The 25,744-nt window shown below is 37.2% G+C and overlaps 2 protein-coding genes across 2 annotated transcripts; one reads left to right on the top strand and one right to left on the bottom strand.

Annotated features, from left to right (window-relative positions):
• Positions 1–1,379: 1,379 nt before the first annotated feature.
• LOC308254621 (olfactory receptor 4K1-like) lies at positions 1,380–2,291 on the top strand (the record flags this gene model as incomplete). Its single annotated transcript, XM_080680869.1, has 1 exon — positions 1,380–2,291. One exon carries the CDS (start codon positions 1,380–1,382, stop codon positions 2,289–2,291), a length of 912 nt encoding a protein of 303 aa, XP_080536995.1.
• Positions 2,292–4,128: 1,837 nt separating this feature from the next.
• On the bottom strand, positions 4,129–5,067 carry LOC308254560 (olfactory receptor 4F6-like; the record flags this gene model as incomplete). The annotated part of the gene is made up of 1 exon (XM_080680760.1): positions 4,129–5,067. One exon carries the CDS (start codon positions 5,065–5,067, stop codon positions 4,129–4,131), a length of 939 nt encoding a protein of 312 aa, XP_080536886.1.
• Positions 5,068–25,744: the final 20,677 nt, after the last annotated feature.

The raw sequence follows: 25,744 nt of genomic DNA, 5'->3' as shown, positions 1-25,744 counted from the left end.
CATGTTGGAAATGGAAGAATTTACCTAACTCTAAAAATTGTAGCCAGAGCCTCAGAACCCAAGGACCCTCTCATGTGTAACACAAAAGAATCTTTCTCTCAAGTACAGCAATGCAGTCTCTCTCCCAGTGTTCACCACAGCTTTTGGATCATTTTAGACATTGCAGAGACTTCCAGATTTTAGTTTCTCAGAAGCTATGTTGTTTCAAATAAAAAAACTTAACACCAGATTCTATATTCTGTAGTCCTTGATAATGTCTAGCAAAATAGGCTTTCAAATTTAATTTAGAGTTCGATATTCAAGACTCAACTTCAGGATTCAGCTGTGGCGGAGGTATACTTTAGGCTTTGAGTAATTTCTTGCAGGTTACAAAAGCTTTGAGTTTTATGAACAAAATATTTCTTCCAGATGCTCATGATTTATCCTTTCTTTATGCCTAGAACATTCATTCTTTCACCTTCTCCTTGATTTATCTGCTCTTCTACTTAGCTAACTCTGTGAAAAAGTTTCATCTATTTGGCGAGACTAATATTAATATCTCTTTTTTAACTGATTGATTCGTGTATTTAAGCATTAATAAAAAAATCATTAACCTTCAGTCATGTGCTAAATATTATTTCAATTTTTCAAATTTACATATAAAAACTATTTTTCTACCATATACCCACTACACAAAAAGCCATTTTAAAAAGAAGTTATTTTATCTCAGGTCCACAGTATTGAATTGATTATAATCCTTTATTCAAAACATATTCTCACCATTTTTTCCATGACCATTTTGTATTTACTACGAAGTTTATACCTATGAAACATGACCTAATCCAAGATCTAAACAATTGATAATAACATACAACTGCTATGTGTTCATCCTCATGCTGACCCTCAGCTTTCCCACACTTGCAGTTACTTACATTTTAGCATCTTCTCTTTTTGTACATAGTTTTATTATTTATATAGTTCCTGCAAAGTATACTGTTGTTTTTCTATTGCTTTTTACCTTGTTAAAATTATGCTGAATGGATCTGCTTTGGATTTTCCTCCTTTATTATTATATCTTACTAAGATATAACTATATCAGTATATATAGTTGTACTTTATTTGTCACAATAATATTGCATTGTCCTGCCTATGGGTATTATTATAAATTTCTCCTTATATACATATGCAAGAGTTTATCTTGGGTATTTAAATGGAATGAAATAGCTAGGTCATAGAATGTGTGAATGTTGAAGTATACAAGATAAGGCCCAAAGTGATTATATCAGTATACCCTCCTATTAATAATATATAAAAAATCCTCTTCTCCTGATTCACATACTGTTTACTCAAATTGAATTTCATGTTTTTTCTTCAGATGAATTTAAAACAAACTGGACCAAATGGAAGAAGTTAACCAGTCTGTGGTGTCAGAGTTTATTATCCTTGGGCTATGTCACTCATGGGAGCTCCAGGCCTTCCTCCTAGTGATATTTTCTTCACTTTATTTGATCACCATTTTAGGCAACATCTTCATTGTGCTCCTAATTATCACTGACCTTCATCTCCACTCCCCCATGTACTTCCTGTTAGCCAATCTTTCATTCATTGATTTCTGCCTTTCCTCAGTCACCACCCCTAAAATGATCACAGACTTTCTCAAGGAAAACAAGACCATCTCCTTTGGAGGCTGCATGTGTCAGATTTTCTTTGGACATTTCTTTGGAGGGGGTGAGATGGTGCTGCTTGTGTCAATGGCCTACGACCGTTATGTGGCCATTTGTAAGCCACTTCATTACTCCAGCATCATGAACAGACGCATGTGCATTCTGTTAGTGATGATGTCATGGATCGTTGGCTTTGTGCATTCAGTGAGCCAACTAGCTATGATTATAAAGCTCCCCTTCTGTGGACCCAGGGAATTGGATAGCTTTTTTTGTGATATTCCATTGGTAATAAAGCTAGCCTGCATGGATACCTATGTTCTAGAAATGTTGATAAATGCTGACAGTGGGGTACTGGCAACCATCTGCTTCATACAGTTGCTGATATCTTACTCTTATATTCTGTTTACTGTCTGCCTTCACTCTAAGGATGGAGCATCCAAGGCTCTCTCCACCTGTACTGCCCATATCACAGTGGTGGTGCTGTTCTTTGGGCCTTGCATCTTCATCTATCTGTGGCCACTCAGCATCACCTGGGTGGACAAGTTTCTTGCTGTATTTTATGCGGTCATTACACCTCTCCTAAATCCAGCTATTTACACTCTAAGAAACAAAGAGATTAAAAATGCCATTAAGAGATTACGATGTTAGCATGTGGATTTCTGTGATATTTCGGGGTCTTACATTATCAGAATGTCCACTGTAAGCTCCCTAAATTAGCCACTCTTGTCCTGTTATGTGGAACTGGAAACATTCCCCAATTCATACATGGAAATAAGATGTATCTCCAGATATAAGTTTTACATCAATTCTCTTATAGTCCACAATCATTTATTGATCATTGAATGCAAAATAATTTGGGAAATTTGGCCAGTATAACTATGATTTTGGTTGTGCCCAAGGATAAATTGAAGTTGATAACAATGTTAATGTTACTTATTACTGTTGGTGTTGCTACTTCAACACCCACCACATATCTTGAAATTCTTTATTATGCTGAGTATTTTCTTGAGCAAGGAATTTCACATAGATCTTCTCTAAATTTTTTTCAATATGTCAGTGTATTGAATATTGCTATCTTTATTTTTTTAATGGGTAAATTTGTTTCTCAATTAGTTAACATTCTAACTACCTATCTATCTGAAAAGATGGTATAAATGTAATCATTATTCATTTTGCATCACACTCAGAAAAAAAATGAATTATAAACTATAATCTGGAGAGAATGCTGTTCCCTCAACTTCATGTTTTGTAATTTGTGAAAAGTATGTAGTTGTCTGCGGAAGATATACATTAAATAGAATGATGGGTATACTAACAACCTTTGAGTATTTTGCTACTTCTCTTTCTATTTATAAATGGATGAAAGGGTTTAATATCTAAACCAATAAAATCAGGGGGGATATTATAAAAGTTAGAATAAACTATTTGTTTAAGTAATTGTAGTGTTCAGGTGGCCTATAAGCAACTAGATTATGTACAATATTTGTGAATTGTTCATTACTACATATAATAAAACTTTTAAGAATTCTTCCTACACTTTGCCTCAAAAAGATATACATGTTCACATCCCCTCATTTGAAATTCATGGATGTATTTCAAATTTCATATTGCTTTTTAGAGATAACATGGTCCTGCTAACTTAGAGTCTGAGGCATAGACCCTTAAAAAAAACAATCACTATTTCTGCATATATATATATATATATATATATATATATATATATATACACACACAGGGTGTCCCCAAAATTTTATACACACTTTAACAGCTGACAGCTCAATTTTGAGAAAAAGAAATTATTTTCATAAATACTTCCTTTCTAATTATTTATTGTGTGTGTATACCTTTCTTGCAGACACCTTATATTTATCTGCTCTGATTTTTAAATTTTTCTAATTTCTGTACATCAGTTTAGATAATCCCTATTGACTTGTCTGAATCTATTGATCCTTTCTTCTGTTGTGTCCAGTCTGTTTTTTAAGTTTACTTAAATTCATAATTTCATATGTTTCCTTTTCAGTTATAAAATATCACTTGGTCCTTTCTTAAAACCTCTCACACACATTTTTTATGTTTCAGAAAAATATGTAAATTTGATTATTCATATTCTGGGTTTGATTCAGAGGACAGTTGCACATTTCATAGTTTCCTCAAAAGTTTGAGTATATTAGCTCTAAGTTAATTCACTTGAATCCAGGAAGGCTGATGTCTGAAGTCATACTTTCAGCAGATTCTAAGTCTGTAATCTAAGCTTTTTCATTAACTTTCCATAAACATTTTCTGGGACTTTAATTTAGTTGCCAAACAAGTTGTTTAAAAAACAGATGTTGTGATAATTGAATGTAACCCTATCATAAATTATCTATTCTAAATGTTATAGGCCTTTGGAAAAAAATAGCTCCAAATTTTATATAGTTATTTAAGCATTTGTATTACTTGAAGTTGCTTGAAAATTTACAAAGTAATTTATGCTCGTATGAGTTATTTAGGAGATCTTCCTCAAACTCAGGAGTTGACTAATTAGTCTCCTCATTGCCATCTTCATATCCTTGTTCCTCAATGTGTAGATAATGGGATTCAGAATGGGTGTAATCAGAAAGTCCAAAATGGGAAGAAACTTATTCACTGCCACTGTGGGCAATGGCCATATGTAAACAAAGATGCATGGTCCAAAGAACAAAACCACCACAGTGAAGTGAGCTGAGAGAGTAGAAAGGGCCTTAGACAAACCATCTAAAGAGTGTTTCCATACAGTGACCAGGATGAAGATATAGGAGATAATCAACAAGAATAAGGTGGCCAAGGAAATAAAACCAGTGTTGGCAGTAACGATGGTTTCCATTATGTAGGTGTCTGTGCAAGCAAGTTTGATAAACCAAGGAAGGTCACAGTAAAAGCTATCTATCTCATTCGGACCACAAAAAGGCAAATGAACAACAAAAGCTATCTGGACCCCTGAGTGAATGAGGCCTATAACCCAAGCACCAGAAAGAATCAAAATGCACATTTGTGGGCTCATGACAGTCAGGTAGTGGAGGGGCCTACATATGGCCACATATCTATCAAAGGCCATGGCAATGAGCAGCACCATCTCAGATCCCCCCAGGGTGTGAAGGACAAACATCTGGATGACACATCCCTGGAAGGATATGGTTTTGTGCCCAGAGTACAAATCAGATATCATCTTAGGAACTGTTAAAGTTGAAAGACAGAAATCAATCACTGAAAGGTTGGCTAAAAGGAAGTACATGGGGGAATGTAAATGACAGTCAAAAGTCACTGTAAGCACAACAAGTAGGTTTCCGAGAACGATTGTTACATAAGACACTGTAGAGAAGGCCAGGAGGAAATGCTGCACTGGTCTATAGGTAGAAAGTCCCAGGAACACAAACTGAGACACTTCAGAATAATTTGCTTCATTCATTGACTTTGTGTTACCTGAAAAACAAAAACAAGTAAAAATAATTATAAAAGAATGCACCAGAGATATTGAAAGAAGCAGTTGTTACTGGGTTTTAAATTCTGATATTAAAGAGAAATCTTCACTACCCATCAAAAAATCCTTTGAAAAATCATACTATAGTTTAGTAATTTAACATGTATTCACTGAGCAACTACCAGGAAGGCCTCCTAGGTACTTGCATTGTGCCACATTCTGGAATAAAATAAACACCCTATCTTTCTGTAGCTTGTAGTCTAGTTGTGAAACTAGCCATTAAATAACTAATTGTATAACTAGATGATAATAATAACTTCAAGTAATGCAAATGATTAAATCATTATATAAAATTTGGGGGTTTTTCTGAAGGCACCACTTTATAATATTTAGAATAGATAATTTATTATAAGGTTACATTCAATTATCACAGTATCTCTTTTGTAATGTTTAACAACTGAATTAAAGTCCCAGAACTTATTTGGTACTAACTTAAAGGAAGTAACTTACTTGAAAAAAAAAAAAAAAAAACTACACACACACACACAAAGGGTTATGCAAACTATAAGAAGTTAAATAAATGAAGAAATATAGGAAGAGTGATCTATCCAGGGGAAAGGCCATGGGAAATATTCTGAAACATGAAGAAACAGATCAATCTGGAATAAATAAAAGACCTGTAAGGGTCTGATCAAAGTAGAATCAAATAGGGTGTGTAAAGAATTTGGTCTATATCTTAGAACTGATACAAAGCAATTAAGGCAGAACAATGAAATAATCATATTAGTGCTTTAAAAAGTTTAGAGTAACTGTAAAATGAAGAATGTAATAGAGGGATCAGAGGAAAGGGTGAGAAACCAATTGGAAGACTGTCAAAGGATCGCATTAAATCAGTACAAAAAGGATAAACTTGTCAATAAATGGTGTTGGCACAACTTATCAAACTTGAAAAAATAGGTTGAATTCCTTCCTTTACAATAGTCACTAAAGTAAATTTTAATGGATCCTACATAATAAAAGGCTAATATGCAAATTGACCCAACAGTGGAACGACTGGTTGCTATGATGTGCACTGACCACCAGGGGGCAGATGCTCAATGCAGGAGCTGCCCCCTGGTGATCAGTGCGCCCCTACAGGCTGGTTAGCCCAGTGGTGGTGGCGGGAATCTCTCCTGCCTCTGTGGCAGCATTAAGGATGTCTGACTGCCAGCTTAGGCCTGCTCCCCCCATGGGCCTAAGCCAGTACTCGGACATCCCCCAAGGGCTTCCGGACTGCGAAGGGACGCAGGCCAGGATGAGGCCTCCCACCCCCTACCCCTGAGTGCATGAATTTCGTATGCCGGGCCTCTAGTACTTAAATAAAAATAAAAGAAATAGGAAATATGAACTTATTTTTAGGTACTCCTTTGTATGAGAAGACTCTTTCTAAGCATATCCTAACATGTGCAAATCATGCATGAAAACACTGACATTTTCAGATTCAAAATTTAAATCTTCTATATAAATTTTAAAAGAAAAAATTAAAGGTGGGAAAATAGTTGTTAAATAAAATGATAAGCCAAATTTAAAATGAACAAACACAAAGACTTGGACCAAATAAGAAATCTAAATAGTCAGCATCTGAAGAACAGAGTCACTATTAAAGAAATGTAAATAAAAAAATATAGAATTACTATATTGAGTTAGAAGTTAATAATATGAGTGAGGCTGTGAGGAAAAAGACTCTCTCATACTATAGGATTCAGAGTACACATATCATACAACTTCTCTAGAACACAATTTGAAAATATATATATCAAATATTTAAAACTTCCCTTATGACTAAAGACTCCCATTAAATAAGTTTTTCTTAAGGTATACCAACAAATGAGCTAAAATATTTAGCTATTAGGGCAAATGTTATACAATTATTTATAAAAAGGAAAAATTTGAGTATAACCTAAATTAAATTAATGAGGAACTGTTACAATAATACATTCAACTGGGAAATACACATAACCTTATATGTAGAAATTCTTATGTATGATTGGTGAGAGTGAGAATTAGTAATGTTTATTAGAATTTAAAATGTTTAAATCTATGCAATAACAAGCATACAGGGGCTCTTAACACTAAACAAAGGGTTAAATTCATGGAAGAAATATTATAAGCAAAAGGAAATTCCACATTTTAATTACACAGTGTTGATATGTATTTTCATATGTTCAGCATTCTATTTTTCTATAACAATAGTAAATAGTTATAAATAACAAAATTACAAATGAATATGGAATTTTAAATCAAATTATAATGCAGCTATATCATCAGCTATTATGTAGCTATTAAAAATAATAATAGTTCTACATAACAGAGACCTAACTGTGAAAAATATTACTTTAGTATGATTCTATGCATATACTCATACAAACATCTTAAAAGCCTAACTTTTGCCCGGCCAGTGTTGCTCAGTGGTTGAGTGTCAACCTATGAACAGGAGGTCACAGTTAGATTCCCAGTCAGGGCATATGCCCAGGTTGCAGGCTCGATCCCCATAGCCGATCAATGATTCTTTCTCATCATTTTTGTTTCTATCTCTCTCTCCCTCTGCCTTCCTCTCTGAAATCAATTTTAAAAATTAAAATGCCCAACTTTTAAGAATTATTAACATAATAAAATGTGATTGATTATACATGATTTGAACTCCTTCCTAAAATCCTTATTTCTGCATTTTAGATGTCTTTTACAAATAATCAACACTTGTTAATAAAGATTATGGATCTTTTAAAATACAAATGTGAAAATTTGAGATGTTACAGCATGTTAAATGAAGGAAGGCAGCACAAATAGTAAAATGAAATGAAATTTTACTAGTAGATGATTAACTCTTCTCATCAAAAATCAAAACTATTAGTATAGCAGAAGTTCTCAGTAAGAGGTCCCTCTTGAATTATAACCTCTATATCGTTAACGCCATCTTTTTCTAGAGAGGTGTGTGTGTGTGTGTGTGTGTGTGTGTGTGTGTGTGTGTGTGTGTAAGGATAGAGATGAGGGGGAAAAGAAGAAAGGGGAGAGAAGTGACAGAATAAAAACAGGGGAAAAGAAAAATAAGCAATTCAGAGAGTAAAAGAAAAAGAAGGCAGTCTCTGTGAGAGTTGCAGTCCTGCTTAAACTCCTTCAATGAGTTTACTCCTTCACAGAGTTTAGAGTCCTTCAACGAGGTGATTATCTATCCTTTGTCTATTCCTAGCCACATATCTAGATTTCCCCTACTCCCACAAAATATGCTTCAATTTTCTTGAACTGCTTGGATAAACCTGTTTTTGTTAAATGTTTGCTTGCTTGTGTGCCTGCAAACTGAACTGAATGCTTTTAGTTCTGCTGTTTCTCACCTCCTAATACAATTCATGCATCACTTCCTCAAGTAGAGCTTCCTCTTTGTTCCAACTGCAATTTACTTTATTCCTTTATTTTCTCATGTTATGGTGTACAAGCATAATAGATATGATGCTACTTTATAATTGATATTTGACCATCCTGTATGTCACTCCTAACATACCTTTGAGTTCTCTAAGGATAGATAGTATCTCATTAACAAATTCTGGCTCATAGTAAGTGCCCACCCCACCCTCTCGGGGGCTCACCTTCAGCCCTCAGCCCACCGGGCCCAGGGACCACAGTGGCTGGACCAACGCAAAACCAGGGCACCCAGACCTCTCCCCTTTCCCAGCTGCTGGGGAGGGAAGATGGGAGCTTCCCCCTCACCAAACCTGTGGCTGTTCCCACATCCCCTTGAGCATCCCAGGATACTCAGTGTAAGTAAAATATGGTACACTGAGTAGTTCAGAGATCATAATAATCTGGCTACTCAGTGTATACTAGAGGCCTGGTGCATGAATTTGTGCATAGGTGGGGTCTGGCCAGCCTGGCCAGGGGGAGGGGACATGGGCAGTTGGCCGGCCTGCTGCTGGTCGAACTCCTGGTTGAGGGGACAATTTGCATATTAGCCTTTTATTATATAGGATATACACTGAGTGGCCAGATTATTATGCATTCAGAGATCATAATAATCTGGCCACTCAAGGTATGTGTGTAATCTAATGAACAAAATAAACTAACAAATAAAATAGGAACAGGCTCATAGGTACAGAGAACAGATGCACAGCTGTCAAGGGGAGGGAGTTGGAGGACTGGGTGAAAAAGATGAAGGGATTAAGCAAACACACATGCACACACAGACAGATAAAGGTATGGTGATTGCCAGAGGGAAAGAGAGGTGGGGGGAGGTAAAAGAGGGCAGAAGGGGGATAAATGGTAGTGAAAACTTTGGGTGGTGAGTTCACAATGCAGTATGCAGATAATGTGTTAGAGTTGCACACTTGAAACCTGTATAGTTTTATTGACAAGTTTCACCCCCAATAAATTCAATAAAAAAATTGTTTTAAGCATCTGGCAGTGTGAATTAATCCCTCACAACCTCCCTGTCTCTTTATCCTAAGCCAATAGAGTTACTCCAGCAAGTTTAAGAGAGGTTCAATTAATTAAAACAAATTGATAGAAGAGGCTTCATCTAGTGCCATTTTCCACAGAATAACATGCATAAGCAAGTTAGAAAAGATAGCCCTAACTAGTGTACAGTCCTGTTGGAACCCACGTGCTAGGGAGGCTGATGCCCTCAGGGTTATTGTCTAAATTTATGTCATTGAGAGGATAGGATAAACAGGAAGTGGGGCTGGTTCCTGACAGTCTCTCCAGATACCCCACTGTCTAGGCAAGTTCTGCTTTATTGGCTAAATATATTTCTAAATATTTATGTCTTAATTATTTCTTAGGAAACACACTACATTATGTTTTAAATTCTTCCATAATTTTAATTCCTTTTGTCCATCTCTGAAACCTATCAGTTCAGAGAACTTCCCAGACCTCACTACACTCCTCACTGTAGCTCAGAGCTACTTTACTTGATTCTAATGAATCTTTCAATTCTCATTATATGAATCAGGAGATAGAAATGGCAATAGCAGCAGAAGCTCTTTGAATGTTGTTGGCAATGCACAAGCAATACCATGGTGATATTCCTCAGTCACAATCAACATACTAAGTACTTTCCTTCATCTTTTAAACTATATCTGGAACTGTGGATTTATCTTCCATGTTCTTCTGTTAATAAAAACAATTATCTCAGTGCATACTTTTCTTGTAAGTCATTTATACTGATGGTTATTTCTACATGTGAGAATTGTCTCCAATAAAAAAACAAAATAGTCAAAAAGTGAATAGGACTGATCACTATTTTACAATATTCATTACTTCTTTTCTACTAATCTTAATTAGTTCAAAGTGATCAAATGTTTATACATAACCTTTTGTCTTTCATTCCTTAGATGAGCCTTCCCTTTGTTATTAGTCCTTTATCTTTTTAATACAGATTAGAAATAATTGAAACAAATATGATACTTTTCAACTTTGCACTCCCCCCAAATTTCTGAAATTAACTTTGGCATGCTTATATTAATTGATATTTATGGCATCCAACCAAATAAAAGAGTCTCCCGAAAAAAATTATTTTTAATGTCAGTTTATATATTTATTTTAAATTCCCTCCTCCAAATACTTTAAAGTATTGTCAAATATATTATTAGGGATTTTTATCTGATGACTTTATTTTAACATCACTAAACTCTATGATCTACCCAATAATACCCAAATATTTTTTCATGCTCTTGAAGTAATATTATAAGTATTAAATAAATGTTTATCAACATGTCTAATGTCTGTCCAATAGAAAAAAATCAAAGTATGAAAATTCTATAGTAAATATGCATATTGAATTTAGGGTTTGGGCCAGAGGAACCAATGTTTCTGTTCTTTCCTTTCATTAATTCTATGATAACAGGAAGGAATAAAGCACAATATTACAATGATCACAGTGTGATCTTGGCAGAGGAAGAAGAATCACAGAAAGCTGCTCTCATTTCTGTCTTCTCCACATTCCCCTACTGATTCTATTCTCACTGGTCCTGACTGTGTCCAACAAGGTTCTGTGACTGGCCTTCCACAAACCAATCCCTCTGTGAAAGTAGAGATACTTCTCTAACAATTTTGAATCCACTAATTTGTGAACTTCAATTTACTTTCTCTACACCTGAGTGTCGAAATTTCTAAGGCACTGAAGTATGATTAACTCATCTAAAAAGTATATTTCTATCAAGAGAAATTCATGCCATAACACATTTAATTTCCTTAGGAATATTCACTAAACCTGAAATGATAGAATATTACCACACTTCACTCCTTCCCCACTCCTATACTGCACCTCGAAAAGCATGAGTGCCAGAATACCTCTACAGTCACACTTAGATTTTCCTATAGTTTCAAGAACAATATAATAGCAAGTCTGGAGTAAAAAAAAATTCACTGTTCTATAAAATATACTTCAATAGATATAAACAACCAATAAGATTATCCCAAAAGTATGGAACATAGAAGGGGAAAAAACAGCTCTTGTCTTAGTTTTCAAAAACCATCTAGGCACGGTCCAAAACAGTGCACCTAATCATCAGCTGTCCAAGTCATTCTCATCCTTCCTGGAATATGCTATAATCCAGACACAAAAATCTTCCCATAAATCAGGGCATAAACTGGACATATAGAACCACCCACGTAGCCTGAAACAAGTTTTGATTGTCTCCTGCTAAACGTTAGCACCTAGGAGGTATTCAAGGTTGGTTGAATCAAAAAAAGTGAGATAAAATCCTTATAATTCTGGAATTTCAGCAGACTGCCAACTTTAGTTTATCTTATTCACTTACCTGACCACAAAAAGAGGAAATATATCAGAAAGCAATATCTTTTGATATGCCTGTATGATTTTTTAAATCTTTCCATTTTGCTGCCCTGTGCTTACTTTGGGGACATAACTAGAGTAAGAGCTACTTCATCAACTCTCAATGATCACCTGATTCTTTGGTGACCTAACAGTTCTCAATCCATTCATCTTGGGAATTTAGCCTTGGAATCCCATGGCCTGAAGAAAGATGGAATATTAAAAGTTTAATACAGAATTAAAATAAAGGGAAACAAAATAACCTTTGTGCAACCTAGCAGACCTCAGGAATCCTTTAAAGAAGAATCAATATTTCCTGATATTAGAATGTCTATAAGTTACATTTAAAACTGATATCAGTGAACAGAGAATAGTTATTAACACACTGGATAAGTATGGTTTAAAATTCTATTGTGAAGCATATTCACAATGAAAAGGCTTAAGTGGGAAAGTTCACTTGAATTTTCATTTTTTAAAATATATTTTTATTGATTTCAGAGAGGAAGGGAGAGGGAGAGATAGAAACATCAATGATGAGAGGGAATTATTGATTGGCTACCTTCTGCACGTCCCCTACTGGGGATCAACCCTGCACGTCCCCTACTGGGGATCAAGCATGCAGCCTTGACCGGATTCAAACCCGGGACCCTTTGGTCCCAGGCTGACACTCTACCCACTGAGCCAAACCAGCCAGGGTGAATTTCCATTTTAATGAAGCTAAGTCTCAGGTAAAATAAGTAACTTGACCAATGCCACCCTGTTGATTGTGGAGTCAAGATTCAAATCCAGATCTGTCTGATTTCCAAGACCATGTAATTAACTGTACTGTACTGTACTGTCTCCCTTTCCTGTCATTGTTATAGCACATGAACAGGGGTTCACAGGTTTATGTAGTTCTTAAATTTCATAATCAATATGAAAATTATTTCATAGCACATAATAAGGCAATGAGACAAAAGAGCAGTTTTTTAAATTAATAGGTTAAATATGATAACTTACAGTTCAGCCTATGTGGTTCACTAGTTGAGTATCGACCTATGAACCAAGAGGTCACGGTTCAAATCTATGTCAGGGAACATGCCTGGCTTGTGGGCTCAATCCCCAATCGATCAATTACTCTCTGTCATCTTTAATATTTCTCTCTCCCTCTCTTTCTGAAATCAATAAAAACATATATTTTAAAAAAATATAACTGCCCGCCGAAACCGGTTTGGCTCAGTGGATAGAGCGTTGGCCTGCGGTCTGAAAGGTCCCGGGTTCGATTCCGGTTAAGGGCATGTACCTTGGTTGCGGGCACATCCCCAGTGGGAGGTGTGCAGGAGGCAGCTAATCGATGTTTCTCTCACATCGATGTTTCTAACTCTCTATCCCTCTCCCTTCCTCTCTGTAGAATATCAATAAAATATATTTAAAAAAAAAAAAAATATATATATATATATATATATATATATATATATATATATATATAACTGCCCTAGCTGGTTTGGCTCAGTGGATAGAGCATCGGCCTGCAGACTGAAGGGTCCCAGGTTTGATTCTAGTCAAGGTCACATGCCAGGGTTGCAGGCTCGATCCCCATTAGGGGGTGTGCAAGAGGCAGTCAATGTTTCTCTCTCATCATTGATGTTTCTATGTCTCTCTCCCTCTCCCTTCCTGTCTGAATTCAATAAAAATATATTTTTAAAAAATGATAACTTACAGCACATGATTTACTTAATATTGGTAACAGGACAGAGACAAGAATTCACATTACCCTAAGATTCTGCCCTAATCCCAGACATACTAAATGCCTGGAATGCTGCTAAATTCAGTCTCACACAACTTAATCATGGGCATTCAAATCTATAATAAGAATTCCTTTTAAACACATAGTTTCAACTGAAATAAAAATGCAAATGTAAATGTTGTTATTGAAGTTGCTATTAATCATTAGCTGTTTACTAAATGTTATACCAAGTTCTTCATGAAGCCTTATCTGAGAAATGTTGTAAGTTAATTGTTCAATAATTGCACAGGCCCAGAGAAGGTACAAAGTTAAGTGTGACTTTATTATTTTTATTTATTTTTATAGTTGTAAGTATTATAGATTTCTCTTTTTCTCCCTCATGGACCCCCCCCTCCTCCTCCCTCTGAGCCCCTACTCAGGCCTTCAACACACTATCATCTATGTTCATGGGTTATGCATATAAGTTCTTTAGTTAATCTCTTCCTACCCACTGCTTCCCTCTGAGATTCATCAGTCTGTTGCATGCTTCCATGTACACTTACACAATGGAATACTATGCAGCTATAAAAAAGAAGGATCTAGTAGCCTTTGAGACAACATGGAGGAACCTTGAGATTATTATGCTAAGTTAAAGAAGCCAGTCAGAGAAAGACAAATATCACATGATCTCATTTATACAGGGAATCTAATGAACAAAGTGTGACTTTTTAAATAATACTTATCCAAGTCAAATGACCAAATAAGTAATTAATAATAGAAAATAGTCCCTCAAAAATTATGGAAATCTATCTAAAAATGTAATTAATAAAATTGTGATGAATAAAGAAACAGAATGTACATATATCAGCTTTCAAGAAATTATTGTTTTGGTTAGGGAATAAGCTATCTGTCACTGGAAGAATTAAAACAAAAATGAATAATCAATATGATAGAAATTTAAAAAAAATGGCTGAAGGTCACATGGGGAGTGTTTGTTGGTGAGTTAAGGGACAGCTATACTCCAGGAGAAGGTGGGGGACTCCTGGATGGGGCTCCCCTGACCAGGCAGCCCCCACGGCTGCTGGGTCCCCTCCCGGAGCCACCAGCTTGGACGCGGAGACTGCGCCATCTTGAAGGGGAAAGTGGATGTTATAGGAAGCCTGAAAATCTGCAACTACGGCACCCACCGAACAGCTGTGAACCCCAGAACACTGGTCCCCAATTGGCGCAAACACGTGGATTCAGAGAGGCTCTACACTCCACCATAGAGGGGTCAGATTTTGCCTGGGATAAGGTGAGGTCTCTGGTCCCGGTAGCACAGAGAAGCGTGCACACTGCTGGAGCTGGAGGACCGGAGTAAGTCTGCACCTAGAAAAATCCGTGGCTGTTGGGGCTGGCGTGATCTGTGAATGTGGAAGGGGGTCCTCAGAGCTGCTGACAGGGGGTTTCTCTAAAAGGCAACCCATTTTGATCTGGCACAGGACAGCCTAGAAATTTTAAAAGTGTGCTGGCTGCTTGGACACAAGGGGGAAAAAAAGGACTGCGCAGACTTGCGCGCAGCCCCGGAGTTCTTGCACTTGCAATTTCCACTTTAACTCCTTGCTTCTGAATACTAAGCCCAATACATAGGATCACCCAGTTGGGGACACCCAAAGAGACTGCAGGGGAAAGTTGTTTTTCTGGAACCTGGGGATCAGACCGGGGAGTGAACATTGGAGAACCAGCTCTGGGGCAACCCACTCCCACAAACCGGTATTGAGTGCCACAGGGAAAGCAGGATCTAAGCACAGGCTAGAGAGGACCTATAGACCCGGAGGTCAATCCAGAAACACTGCCATCCAGGGGTTGAATCACAAATTTACTCTTGAGTAATCATAAATAAAGGAATACAAGAAATTAAGACACACTGCCTGCTTAAAAATCAGGACTGGATTACAACACTGAGGAGCAGAGGAATGCAGGGAACTGCAATACTGTCCTGACTGGGAAACAGGTGTGCCAAACAGAACACTAGAGGAAGTGAATGGCCTTCACTACTACACTTTTAAAAAAAATTTTTTTTATTTTTTTTCATCTTTTACTTAATAAACTAATATTTTTCTTTTTTCCTTACTTGATTTTACCTTTTTAATTATTAAATTTTTATTTCCAATCAGTACTATTACTACTACTATTTTACCTTTTTTTTTTAACTGTCATTTTATTTTCTCTTTTTTTTACTTTGGGAGTAGTGTTCTACATTCTATTTTCATCTTTCCTTTAGCATTATTTTACTCTATCTCAACTCTACCTTTATGCCATCACTCTCTTCCTAACTTTTCCCCTTTTGTTGTCCTGTTTCTCTTACCCTTTTACTGCTTTAGATTTTCCCTATTCTTTCTTTTTACCCCATGTTAAAATTTCACCCTACATATATATCTAATTTTCAATCCCCTACTCCAAGTCCATACACACCTCTCTCTTCTCTGTCTTCACTATCCAAAAAATTGTTTTTCTCTCTGTCCTTTTGTTGTTGTTTGCTTGAATGTTGATTATATCGATTTTTATGCTTGTTTGTGAGATTGTTTTGCTTATTCTTTTGTTTTGTTTTTTGTTTGTTTTGTTTTTGTTTGTTTTTTGCCTCTGTTTTTTCTCACCTCACTTGATATTAGTTGATGTTTGTAGTTTGTATTCATCTCCAGGTACTTGTTGCTGGCATTTATTGGGATTAGTGGTTGTTCTATGTGGGTTTTCACCCCATATATATAGTTTGATCCCCTTTTCTTTCTTAGTCTCATTCTTTTCTCTCTTACTTTGTTTTTCCTTTTCCCAATTTCATTTTTGAACTCTTTTCTTTTTTTTCTCTCTCTCTTCCTCTTTCTCTCCTATCCTCTAATTTGCCTTTCTCTGGTGGTCACCTTTATTTGGGGTTATTAATATCGTGAATACATTTCTGCTCAGTGCCTTGCATCTGGTTGTGTTGTATTTTGTGCCTTTAAATCAATGCAGGAGAGAGAGAGAACAACATAACTAGACACCAGGAGAAGAGAGACGATGGGGAGACAAAGAAACAGCCCAGATATGAAAGAAAAGCAGGCATCACCAGAAAAGGAAGTAAACGAAATGGAGGCAAGCAACCTGCCAGAGAAAGAATTCAGAGAAATGGTCATAAGGTGGCTGAAAAGAATGGAAGACAAATTCGACAATATGAGCAAGAACCAAGAGGAAATGAAGAAGAACCAAGAAGAAATGAAAAATGACATCGCTGCTGTAAAGAACTCAATAGAAAGCATCAAGAGTAGACTAGAAGAAGCAGAGGACCACATCAGTGAGCTAGAAGACAAGGTAGGAAAAAATACACAAGTAGAGCAGCTTCTAGAAAAAAAAATTAAAAAGCAGGAGGAGAGCTTAAGGGAACTTTGGGACAACACAAAACAAAACAACATCTGCATAATAGGGGTTCCAGAAGGAGAGGAAACTGAGCAAGGAATAGAAAACCTCTTTGAAGAAATAATGACAGAAAACTTCCCTGATATGGGGAAGAAAAAACCCACACAAATCCAAGAAGCTCACAGAGTCCCAAGCAAAATGAACCCCAAAAGACCGACGCCAAGGCACATTATAATTAAATTGGCAAACACCAACAACAAAGAAAGAATTTTAAAAGTGGCCAGAGAGAGACAGAAAGTTACATACAAAGGAACCCTCATCAGACTAGCAACTGATTACTCAACAGAAACTCATCAGGCCAGAAGGGAAGGGAATGAAATATAGAAAGTCATGCAAAGGAAGGGTCTGAATCCAAGAATACTATAACCCAGCAAGGATACCAATCAAAATTGAAGGTGAAATCAGGAGCTTCACAGACAAAAAAGGACTAAAGGAATTTATTACCACCAAACCAGCAATGCAAGAAATGCTAAAGGGTCTGCTGTTAAAAAAAAGAAATAGGAAGTGATGAAGGAACACAGGGGTAAAGAATAAAAATGGAGACAAACAAGTAACTATCAATAATAACTTTAAATGTAAATGGATTAGATGCCCCAATCAAAAGACATAGGGTAACGGATTGGATAAGAAAAGATTACCCATATTACTGCTGTCTACAAGAAACCCACCTCAGAAAAAAAGACGCACACAGACTGAGGGTGAAGGGATGGAAAAAGGTTTTCCAGGCAAATGGAACTGAAAAAAAAGCTGGGGTAGCAATACTTATATCTGACAAATTAGATCTCAAAGTGAAGGACATAACAAGAGATAAGGAAGGCCACTTCATAATACTAAAGGGAGCAATCCAACAAGAAGAAATAACTCTGGTAAACATATATGCAACCAAAACAGGAGCACCCAAATACATAAAAAAACTCCTGGAGGATATCAAGGGAGAGACTGACAGCAATACAAGCATAGTAGGTGACTTTAATACCCCACTCTCACCATTGGACAAATCCTCTGAACAAAAAATCAGCAAAGAAACATCAATCCTAAATGACTCACTAGACCAGATGGAATTAATTGACATCTTCAGAACATTTCACCCCAAAGCCACAGAATATACATTCTTCACAAGTGCACATGGGTCATTTTCAAAGATAGACCATATGTTGGGACATAGGCAAAGTCTCTTCAAATTCAAGAAGATAGAAATCATATCAAGCATCTTCTCACATCACAGTGGCATAAAACTGAAAATCAACTACAATAAAAACAATCCAAAAAAATCAAACACATGGAGACTAAACAGCATGCTATTAAACAATGACTGGGTTACCAGAGAGATTAAGGAAGAAATAAAAAACATCATGGCAACAAATGACAATGAAAACACAACAATCCAAAATCTATGGGACAGCGAAAGCAGTCTTGAAAGGGAAGTTCATAGCTCTACAAGCCTACTGCAAAAAAAAAAAAAGAAGAAACAATGGTAATAAATTACCTAATCCTACAACTCAAAGAGTTAGAAAGAGAGCAATAAGAAAAGTCTAGTGTAAGCAGAAGGAAGGAAATAATAAAGATCAGAGCAGAGATAAACGACATAGAAACCAAAAAAAAAAAAAACAAAAAAGATCAAGAAAACCAAGAGCTGGTTCTTTGAAAGCATAAACAAGATTGATGAACCTCTAGCCAGGCTCACCAAGAAGCAAAGAAGAGAGGACCCCAATAAACAAGATCAGAAATGAAACAGGTGAAATAAAAACAGACTCCACCGAAATACAAAGGATTGTTAAAAAATACTATGAACAACTCTATTCCAAAAAACTGGAAAACATGGAGGAAATGGACATATTCCTAGAAAAATATAACCTTCCAAAACTCAATCAGGAAAAATCTAAACATCTAAATAGGCCAATAACTATGGAAGAAATTGAAGCAGTCATCAAAAAGCTTCCAGCAAACAAAAGTCCAGGGCCAGACAGCTTCACAGGGGAGTTTTACCAAACATTCAAGGAAGAACTAAAACCTATCTCCCTCAGACTATTCCAAAAAATTCAAGAGGAAGGAACACTTCCAAGCTCCTTCTATGAAGCCAGCATCACTCTAATAACAAAACCAGATAAAGACAACACAATGAAAGAGAATTACAGGCCAATATCCCTCATGAACATAGATGCTAAAATCCTCAACAAAATTCTAGCAAATAGGATCCAGCAGTACATCAGAAAGATCATTCACCATGACCATGCAGGATTTATCCCAGGGATGCAAGGATGGTACAATATACGCAAATCAATAAAAGTGATACATCACATAAACAAATTGAGAGATAAAAATCACATAGTCATATCAATTGATGCAGAAAAAATATTTGACAAAATCCAACATCTCCCCTGTTAAAAACTCTCAACAAGGTGGGAATAGAAGGATCATACCTCACCATAATAAAAGCCATATGTGATAAACCCACAGCCAACATCATACTCAATGGGCAAAAACTAAAACCATTTCCTCTAAGAACAGGAACAAGACACGGATGTCCACTCTCACCACTCCTGTTTGACATAGTACTGGAAGTATTAGCCATTGCAATTAGACAAGAAGAAGAAATAAAAGGCATCCAAATTGGAAAAGAAGTAAAGCTGTCCTTATTTGCAGATGACATGATATTGTACATAAAAACCCAAAAGACTCCATCAAAAAACTAATAGACTTAATAAATGAATTTGGCAATGTGGCAGGATACAAAATTAACTCCAAGAAATCTATGGCATTTCTATACACCAATAGTGAGCTTACAGAAAGAGAGACTAAAAAAGCAAACCCATTTACCATCGCACCAAAAAAATTAAGATACCTAGGAATAAACTTAACTAAGGAGGTAAAAGACCTATACGTGGAAAACTACAGGACACTGAAAAAAAGAGAGGAAGAATAAACAGATGGAAGAACATACCGTGTTCATGGATTGAGAGAATCAACATCATTAAAATGTCCATACTACCCAAAGCAATCTATAGATTCAATGCACTCCCCATTAAAATACCAACAGCATATTTCACAGACCTAGAAAGTACTCTCCAAAAATTCATCTGGAATAAAAAAAGACCCCGAATAACCACAGCAATCCTGAGAAAGAAGAACAAAGTAGGTGGGATCTCAATACCAGATTTCAAGCTGTATTACAAAGCCACTGTTCTCAAAACAGCCTGGTACTGGCACAAGAACAGACATATAAACCAGTGGAATAGAATAGAGAATCCAGATATCGACCCAAACCACTGTGCTCAATTAATATTTGACAAAGGAGGCATGAACTTACAATGGAGTCAAGACAGTCTCTTCAATAAATGGTGTTGGGAAAATTGGACAGATACATGCAAAAAAATGAAACTAGACCACCAACTTACACCATACACAAAAATTAACTCAAAATGGATACAGGACTTAAACATAAGATGGGAAACCATAAAAATACTTGAGGAATCCACAGGCAGAGAAATATCAGACATGTGCAGAAGCAATTTCTTCACCGATACTGCTCCTAGGGCAATGGAAGCTAAAGAGAACGTAAACAAATGGGACTACATCAAAATAAAAAGCTTTTGCACAGCTAAAGAAACCATCAACAAAACAACAAGAAAGCCACTGTATGGGAGAATATATTTGCCAATGTTATCACTGATAAAGGTTTAATCTCCAACATCTATAGGGAACTTATACAACTTAATAAGAGGAAGATAAATGATCCAATAAAAAAATGGGCAACGGACCTAAATAGAATCTTTTCGAAAGAAGACAGAAGGAAGGCCAAGAGACGTATGAAAACATGCTCAAAGTCACTAATTATCTGAGAGATGCAAATCAAAACGACAATGCGGTACCATCTCACACCTGTCAGAATGGCAACCATCAACAAATCAACAAACGACAAGTGCTGGCGAGGATGCGGAGAAAAAGGAACTCTTGTGCACTGCTGGTGGGAATGCAGACTGGTGCAGCCACTGTGCTGAACAGTATGGAGTTTCCTCAAAAAACTAAAAATGGAGCTCCCATTTGACCCAGTGATCCCACTTCTGGGAATATATCCCAAGAAACTAGAAACACCAATCAGAAAGGACATATGCACCCCTATGTTCATAGCAGCACAATTCACCATAGCTAAGATTTGGAAACAGCCTAAATGGCCATCAGCAGATGAGTGGATTAGAAAACTGTGGTACATCTACACAATGGAATACTACACTGCTATTAAAAAGAAGGAATTCTTACCATTTGCAGCAGCTTGGATGGACCTGGAGAGCATTATGTTAAGTGAGATAAGCCAGGCAATGAAAGAAAAATACCACATGATCTCACTCATTTATGGAAAATAAAGAACATTATAACCTGATGAATAAAAAGATAGATACAGAGGCAGTAAAGCACGGAACAGACTGTCAAATTACAGCGGGAAGGCTGGGGAGTTGTGGTGAGGGAGGGAAATAGATCAACCAAAGGACTTGTATGCATGCATATAAGCACACCAATGGACACAAGACACTGGGGGCGGGGGGGATGAGGGCATGCGACAAGGGTAAGGGAGGCTGGGGGAAGGTCAATGGGGGAAAAAAAAAAGGAGATATATGTACTAATATATGTAATATTTTAAACAAAAAAAAAAAATGCTCCCTCCTCCAAAAAAAGATATTGGAAGTATGAACCAGTGCAAATGTTTGAATACTTTATCTTTAAAATCTAGTAGTAGAATAGAATGTCTTAACCAATTAAATAAATCGCATCATATCAAAAAAATGATATGATTGCTATAGGATTAAATTAGATAAATTCTAGTCTTTTCATACAGAAGACTTTATGAGTTTAATATAACTTCCCCCTTTGAAGTGTAATTTGTAATACACGTTAAGTGGTAAAACCAGTAGTTGAAAAGTAAAATAGTTTACCCATTATCTATTACTGTTGAGCTACAAAATGCATTTCAACAATCACTGATTTAAATATTACTTTAATAGAATTATACACTTGAAATCTATACAATTTTATAACCTATGTTGAATTAAATGAATTGGCACAGTTTATAATCCAACCACTTGATAAACAAAGGAGAAGTGAAAAACCTATCAATAAACCAATCATTTAATTTCTTAATATGCCTCTCTCTCCTAGTTTGCTGTATGACCTCAGCTATCTCATGGATACAAAAAAAAAAGTCATTGATTTTTCAGTGCCCAGCATTTTTCTTATTGTAAAAATGTATGTTAAAATTTACAAGCTCTTTACCTGTCAGAAGTCTCCTTTAGTGTCTTTTTGTTGTAATTACAATGTAATTCATTCCTTTTATAAGATCATTACATTCTTTATAAGTTTATAGTTCCTACATAGTTTCAAACTGGCTAATTCTGATTATTGTTCAACCTTGAATGAGTCTATTATACCTGAGCCAGACAGTGGCAGAAATACTGGGCAAGGAAGACCTGGAAAAGCAAGAAGGTAAGAAAATCATGAGGGGATAGCTGTATGGGTTTTCAAAAATTAAAATAGGCAACCAACACCCAAGAAAATAAACAGAACATTACTAGCTATCCAGAAATACTTTATTGCATTATAAAAGGTTTTGTTGTTTTTCAAGTTTCAGAAAATTCATATACTTCCTCAAACTCTCCTATAAACCAGCATCCTTTCCCATAACATATCTCTCATTGGTCTTTCACTTAATAGCTATAAGGCTTAAGAAAGTCACTTACCCTCTTTTTGCCTATTTTCTTTACTGTCAGTGGATCTAAGTGTCCTGGTGATTATATGTTATTAGAGGCCCGGTGCACGAAATTCGTGCACGGGGGGAGGGGGGTGTCCCTCAGCCCAGCCTGCACCCCTCTCCAATCTGGGACCCCTCGAGGGATGTCCGACTGCCCGTTTAGGCCCAAACCAGGTGGGTTCAAGCCTAAACGGGCAGTCAGACATCCCTCTCACAATCCAGGACTGCTGGCTCTCAACTGCTCACCTGCCTGCCTTCCTGATTGCCCCTAACCACTTCTGCCTGCCAGCCTGATCACCCCCTAACCACTCCCCTGCCAGCCTGATTGATGCCTAACTGCTCCCCTGCCAGCCTGTTTTCCTCTAACTTCCCTCCCCTGCAGGCCTGGTCACCCCTAACTGCCCTCCCCTGCAGGCCTGGTATCCCCCAACTGCTCTCCCCTGCAGGCCTGGGTCCCTCCCAACTGCCTTTCCCTGCAGGCCTGGTTGCTCCCAACCTCCCTCCTCTGCCGGCTTGGTCACCCCTAACTGCCCTCCCTTGCAGGTTTGATTGCCCCCAACTGCCCTCCCTTGCAGACCTGGTCCCTCTCAACTGCCCTCCCTTGCTGGCCATCTTGTGGTGGCCATCTTGTGTCCACATGGGGGAAGGATCTTTGACCACATGGGGGCAGCCATCTTGTGTGTTGGAGTGATGGTCAATCTGCATATTACTCTTTTATTAGATAGGATAGAGGCCTGGTGCACGGGTGGGGGCCAGCCGGTTTGCCCTGAAGGGTGTCCAGATCAGGGTGGGGGTTCCCTTGGGACGTGGGGTGGCCTGGGTGAGGGGCCTGTGGTGGCTTGCAGGCCAGCCACGCCCCCTGGCGACCCAAGCTGAGGCCCTGGTATCTGGGGTTTATTTATCTTCTACAATTGAAACTTTGTAGCCTGGAGCAGAGCCAAGCCTTCTGCTTGCTCCATGGCAGCAGCCATTTCTATTGGATTTATGTATCTTCTATCATTGAAACTTTGTAGCCTTAAGCAGAGGCCTGGGCCAGCCAGGGTGTGCGGAAAGCTTGGCTTCCTCCATCGCCGGGGGCAACCCTAGCCTCCTGCTCTTTCCAGCTCCGTGGCTGCCGCCATTTCTGTTTGGGTTTATGTATCTTCTATCATTGAAACTTTGTAGCCTTGAGTGGAGGCCTAGGCGGCAAGGGCAGGCAGAAAGCTTGGCTTCCGCCATTGCCGGGGAAACCCAAGTCTCCCTCCTGCTCTCTGTGGCCGTAACCATCTTGGTTGGGTTTATTTGCATATTCGCTCCTGATTGGCTGGTGGGCGTGGCTGGTGGGCGTGGATTCTGGGTGTAGCGGAGTGATAGTTAATTTGCATATTACTCTTTTATTATATAGGATAGTGCCTGAAAAGTGCACTGCAGCACCCAAGCAAGTGAATAAGCATTGAATCTTTATGTTCTCAGACTGAGATGGTTATGAACTCAAGATTCAGAGCACAAAATTTCTAATAGAACAAATAAATTTATTTAAATGTTTTCAAATCTAAAAATTAACGAGATAAACAAAACTTCCGGGGGAAGAAAATGAGATAATTAAAGATGGAAGAGACTAGCAGGGAAAGTAGGGGCAAGAGAAAGGAAAGAAATGAGGATTTAATAATAGTCTTTCACATTTAATTCATTTAAAATTCAAACTGAAAACAAACCAAAAAAAAAGAAAGATAAAGAAAAATCTCTAATAAAGAAAAACACTCATCACTATTGATAGGAACAGCAATGGAAGGATGCACTCACTATAAGAATGATAGTTGTTACCTCCAAGAATAAAAGAGCTTGCAAGAGGACAGATGAATGGGGCCTTTAATATTTTTCCAAATACATATAATTAATTGTTTGAAATCTTATTAATTAGACAGTATTCATATGTTATTTTTTAATAAAGTAGTGAATTTAAAAATATCTCATTCAGCAATGAGGACAGGAGACAAGGAAAGAGAGGATGAATAGAGGCTGTGTTAATTGGTATCCTACTACTGTGGGCAGCTGGGGTGCCCTCTAAAAAAATGTATAGAGTCTATGAATTATAGTTGTACCACTTGAGAAACAAGAAAGCCATATATTTTTGTATTGGTGTAGCTCTGGGGCATTAAGTTCAGGCTGCCGAACATAATGGGTTGAGCACTTTTGATATCCAAAGAAGTCCTCAGGTGAAAGTCTCCGGAGCTCAATATTGTCAAGAGGTCAGTTCTTCCAAATTGAGCTATTGGTTCAACTCAATCCCAACAAGGTATTTTAAGGATGTTGGCAAAATGGATCTTGTGTTTATACTGAGAGGCAAAAGATTCAGAATAGCCAACACAATATTGAAGGAAAAGAGCAAACTTGGAGGATTGGCATTACCTGGCTTCAAGACTTACTATAAAGCTATAATAATCCGGACAGTGTATTATTGGGAAAATATTAAAAATAGGAAAATAGTTCAATGGAGCAGAATAGAGGGCTTAGAAAGAGGCCCCCAAAAATATAGTCAACTGATTTTACAAAGGAGCAAGGAAATACAATGGAGCAAAAATAATCTCTTCAACAAATGGTATTGGAACAACGGACATCCATATGCAAGTGAATCTAGATATAGATCTTAGACCCTTCATAAAAGTTAACTCAAAATGAATCATAGACCTAAATGTAAAGTGAAAAACTGCAAAACTCCTAGAAGATAACATAGGAAAAAACTTAGATGATCTTGGTATGGTGATGTCTTTTTATTTTTTTTAATATATTTTATTGATTTTTTACAGAGAGGAAGGGAGAGGGACAGAGAGCTAGAAACATCGATGAGAGAGTAACATCGATAAGCTGCCTCCTGCAACACCTCCTACTGGGGATGTGCCCGCAACCAAGGTACATGCCCTTGACCGGAATCGAACCTGGGACCCTTCAGTCCACAGGCCGACGCTCTATCCACTGAGCCAAACCAGTTAGGGCGGTGACGTCTTTTTAG

Source organism: Plecotus auritus, assembly GCF_963455305.1.
Source record: "Plecotus auritus genome assembly, chromosome: 1".
In the NCBI taxonomy this organism is placed as follows: domain Eukaryota; kingdom Metazoa; phylum Chordata; class Mammalia; order Chiroptera; family Vespertilionidae; genus Plecotus; species Plecotus auritus.
Note: the sequence above shows the minus strand (reverse complement) of the source record. Positions and strands in the feature narration are given on the sequence as shown.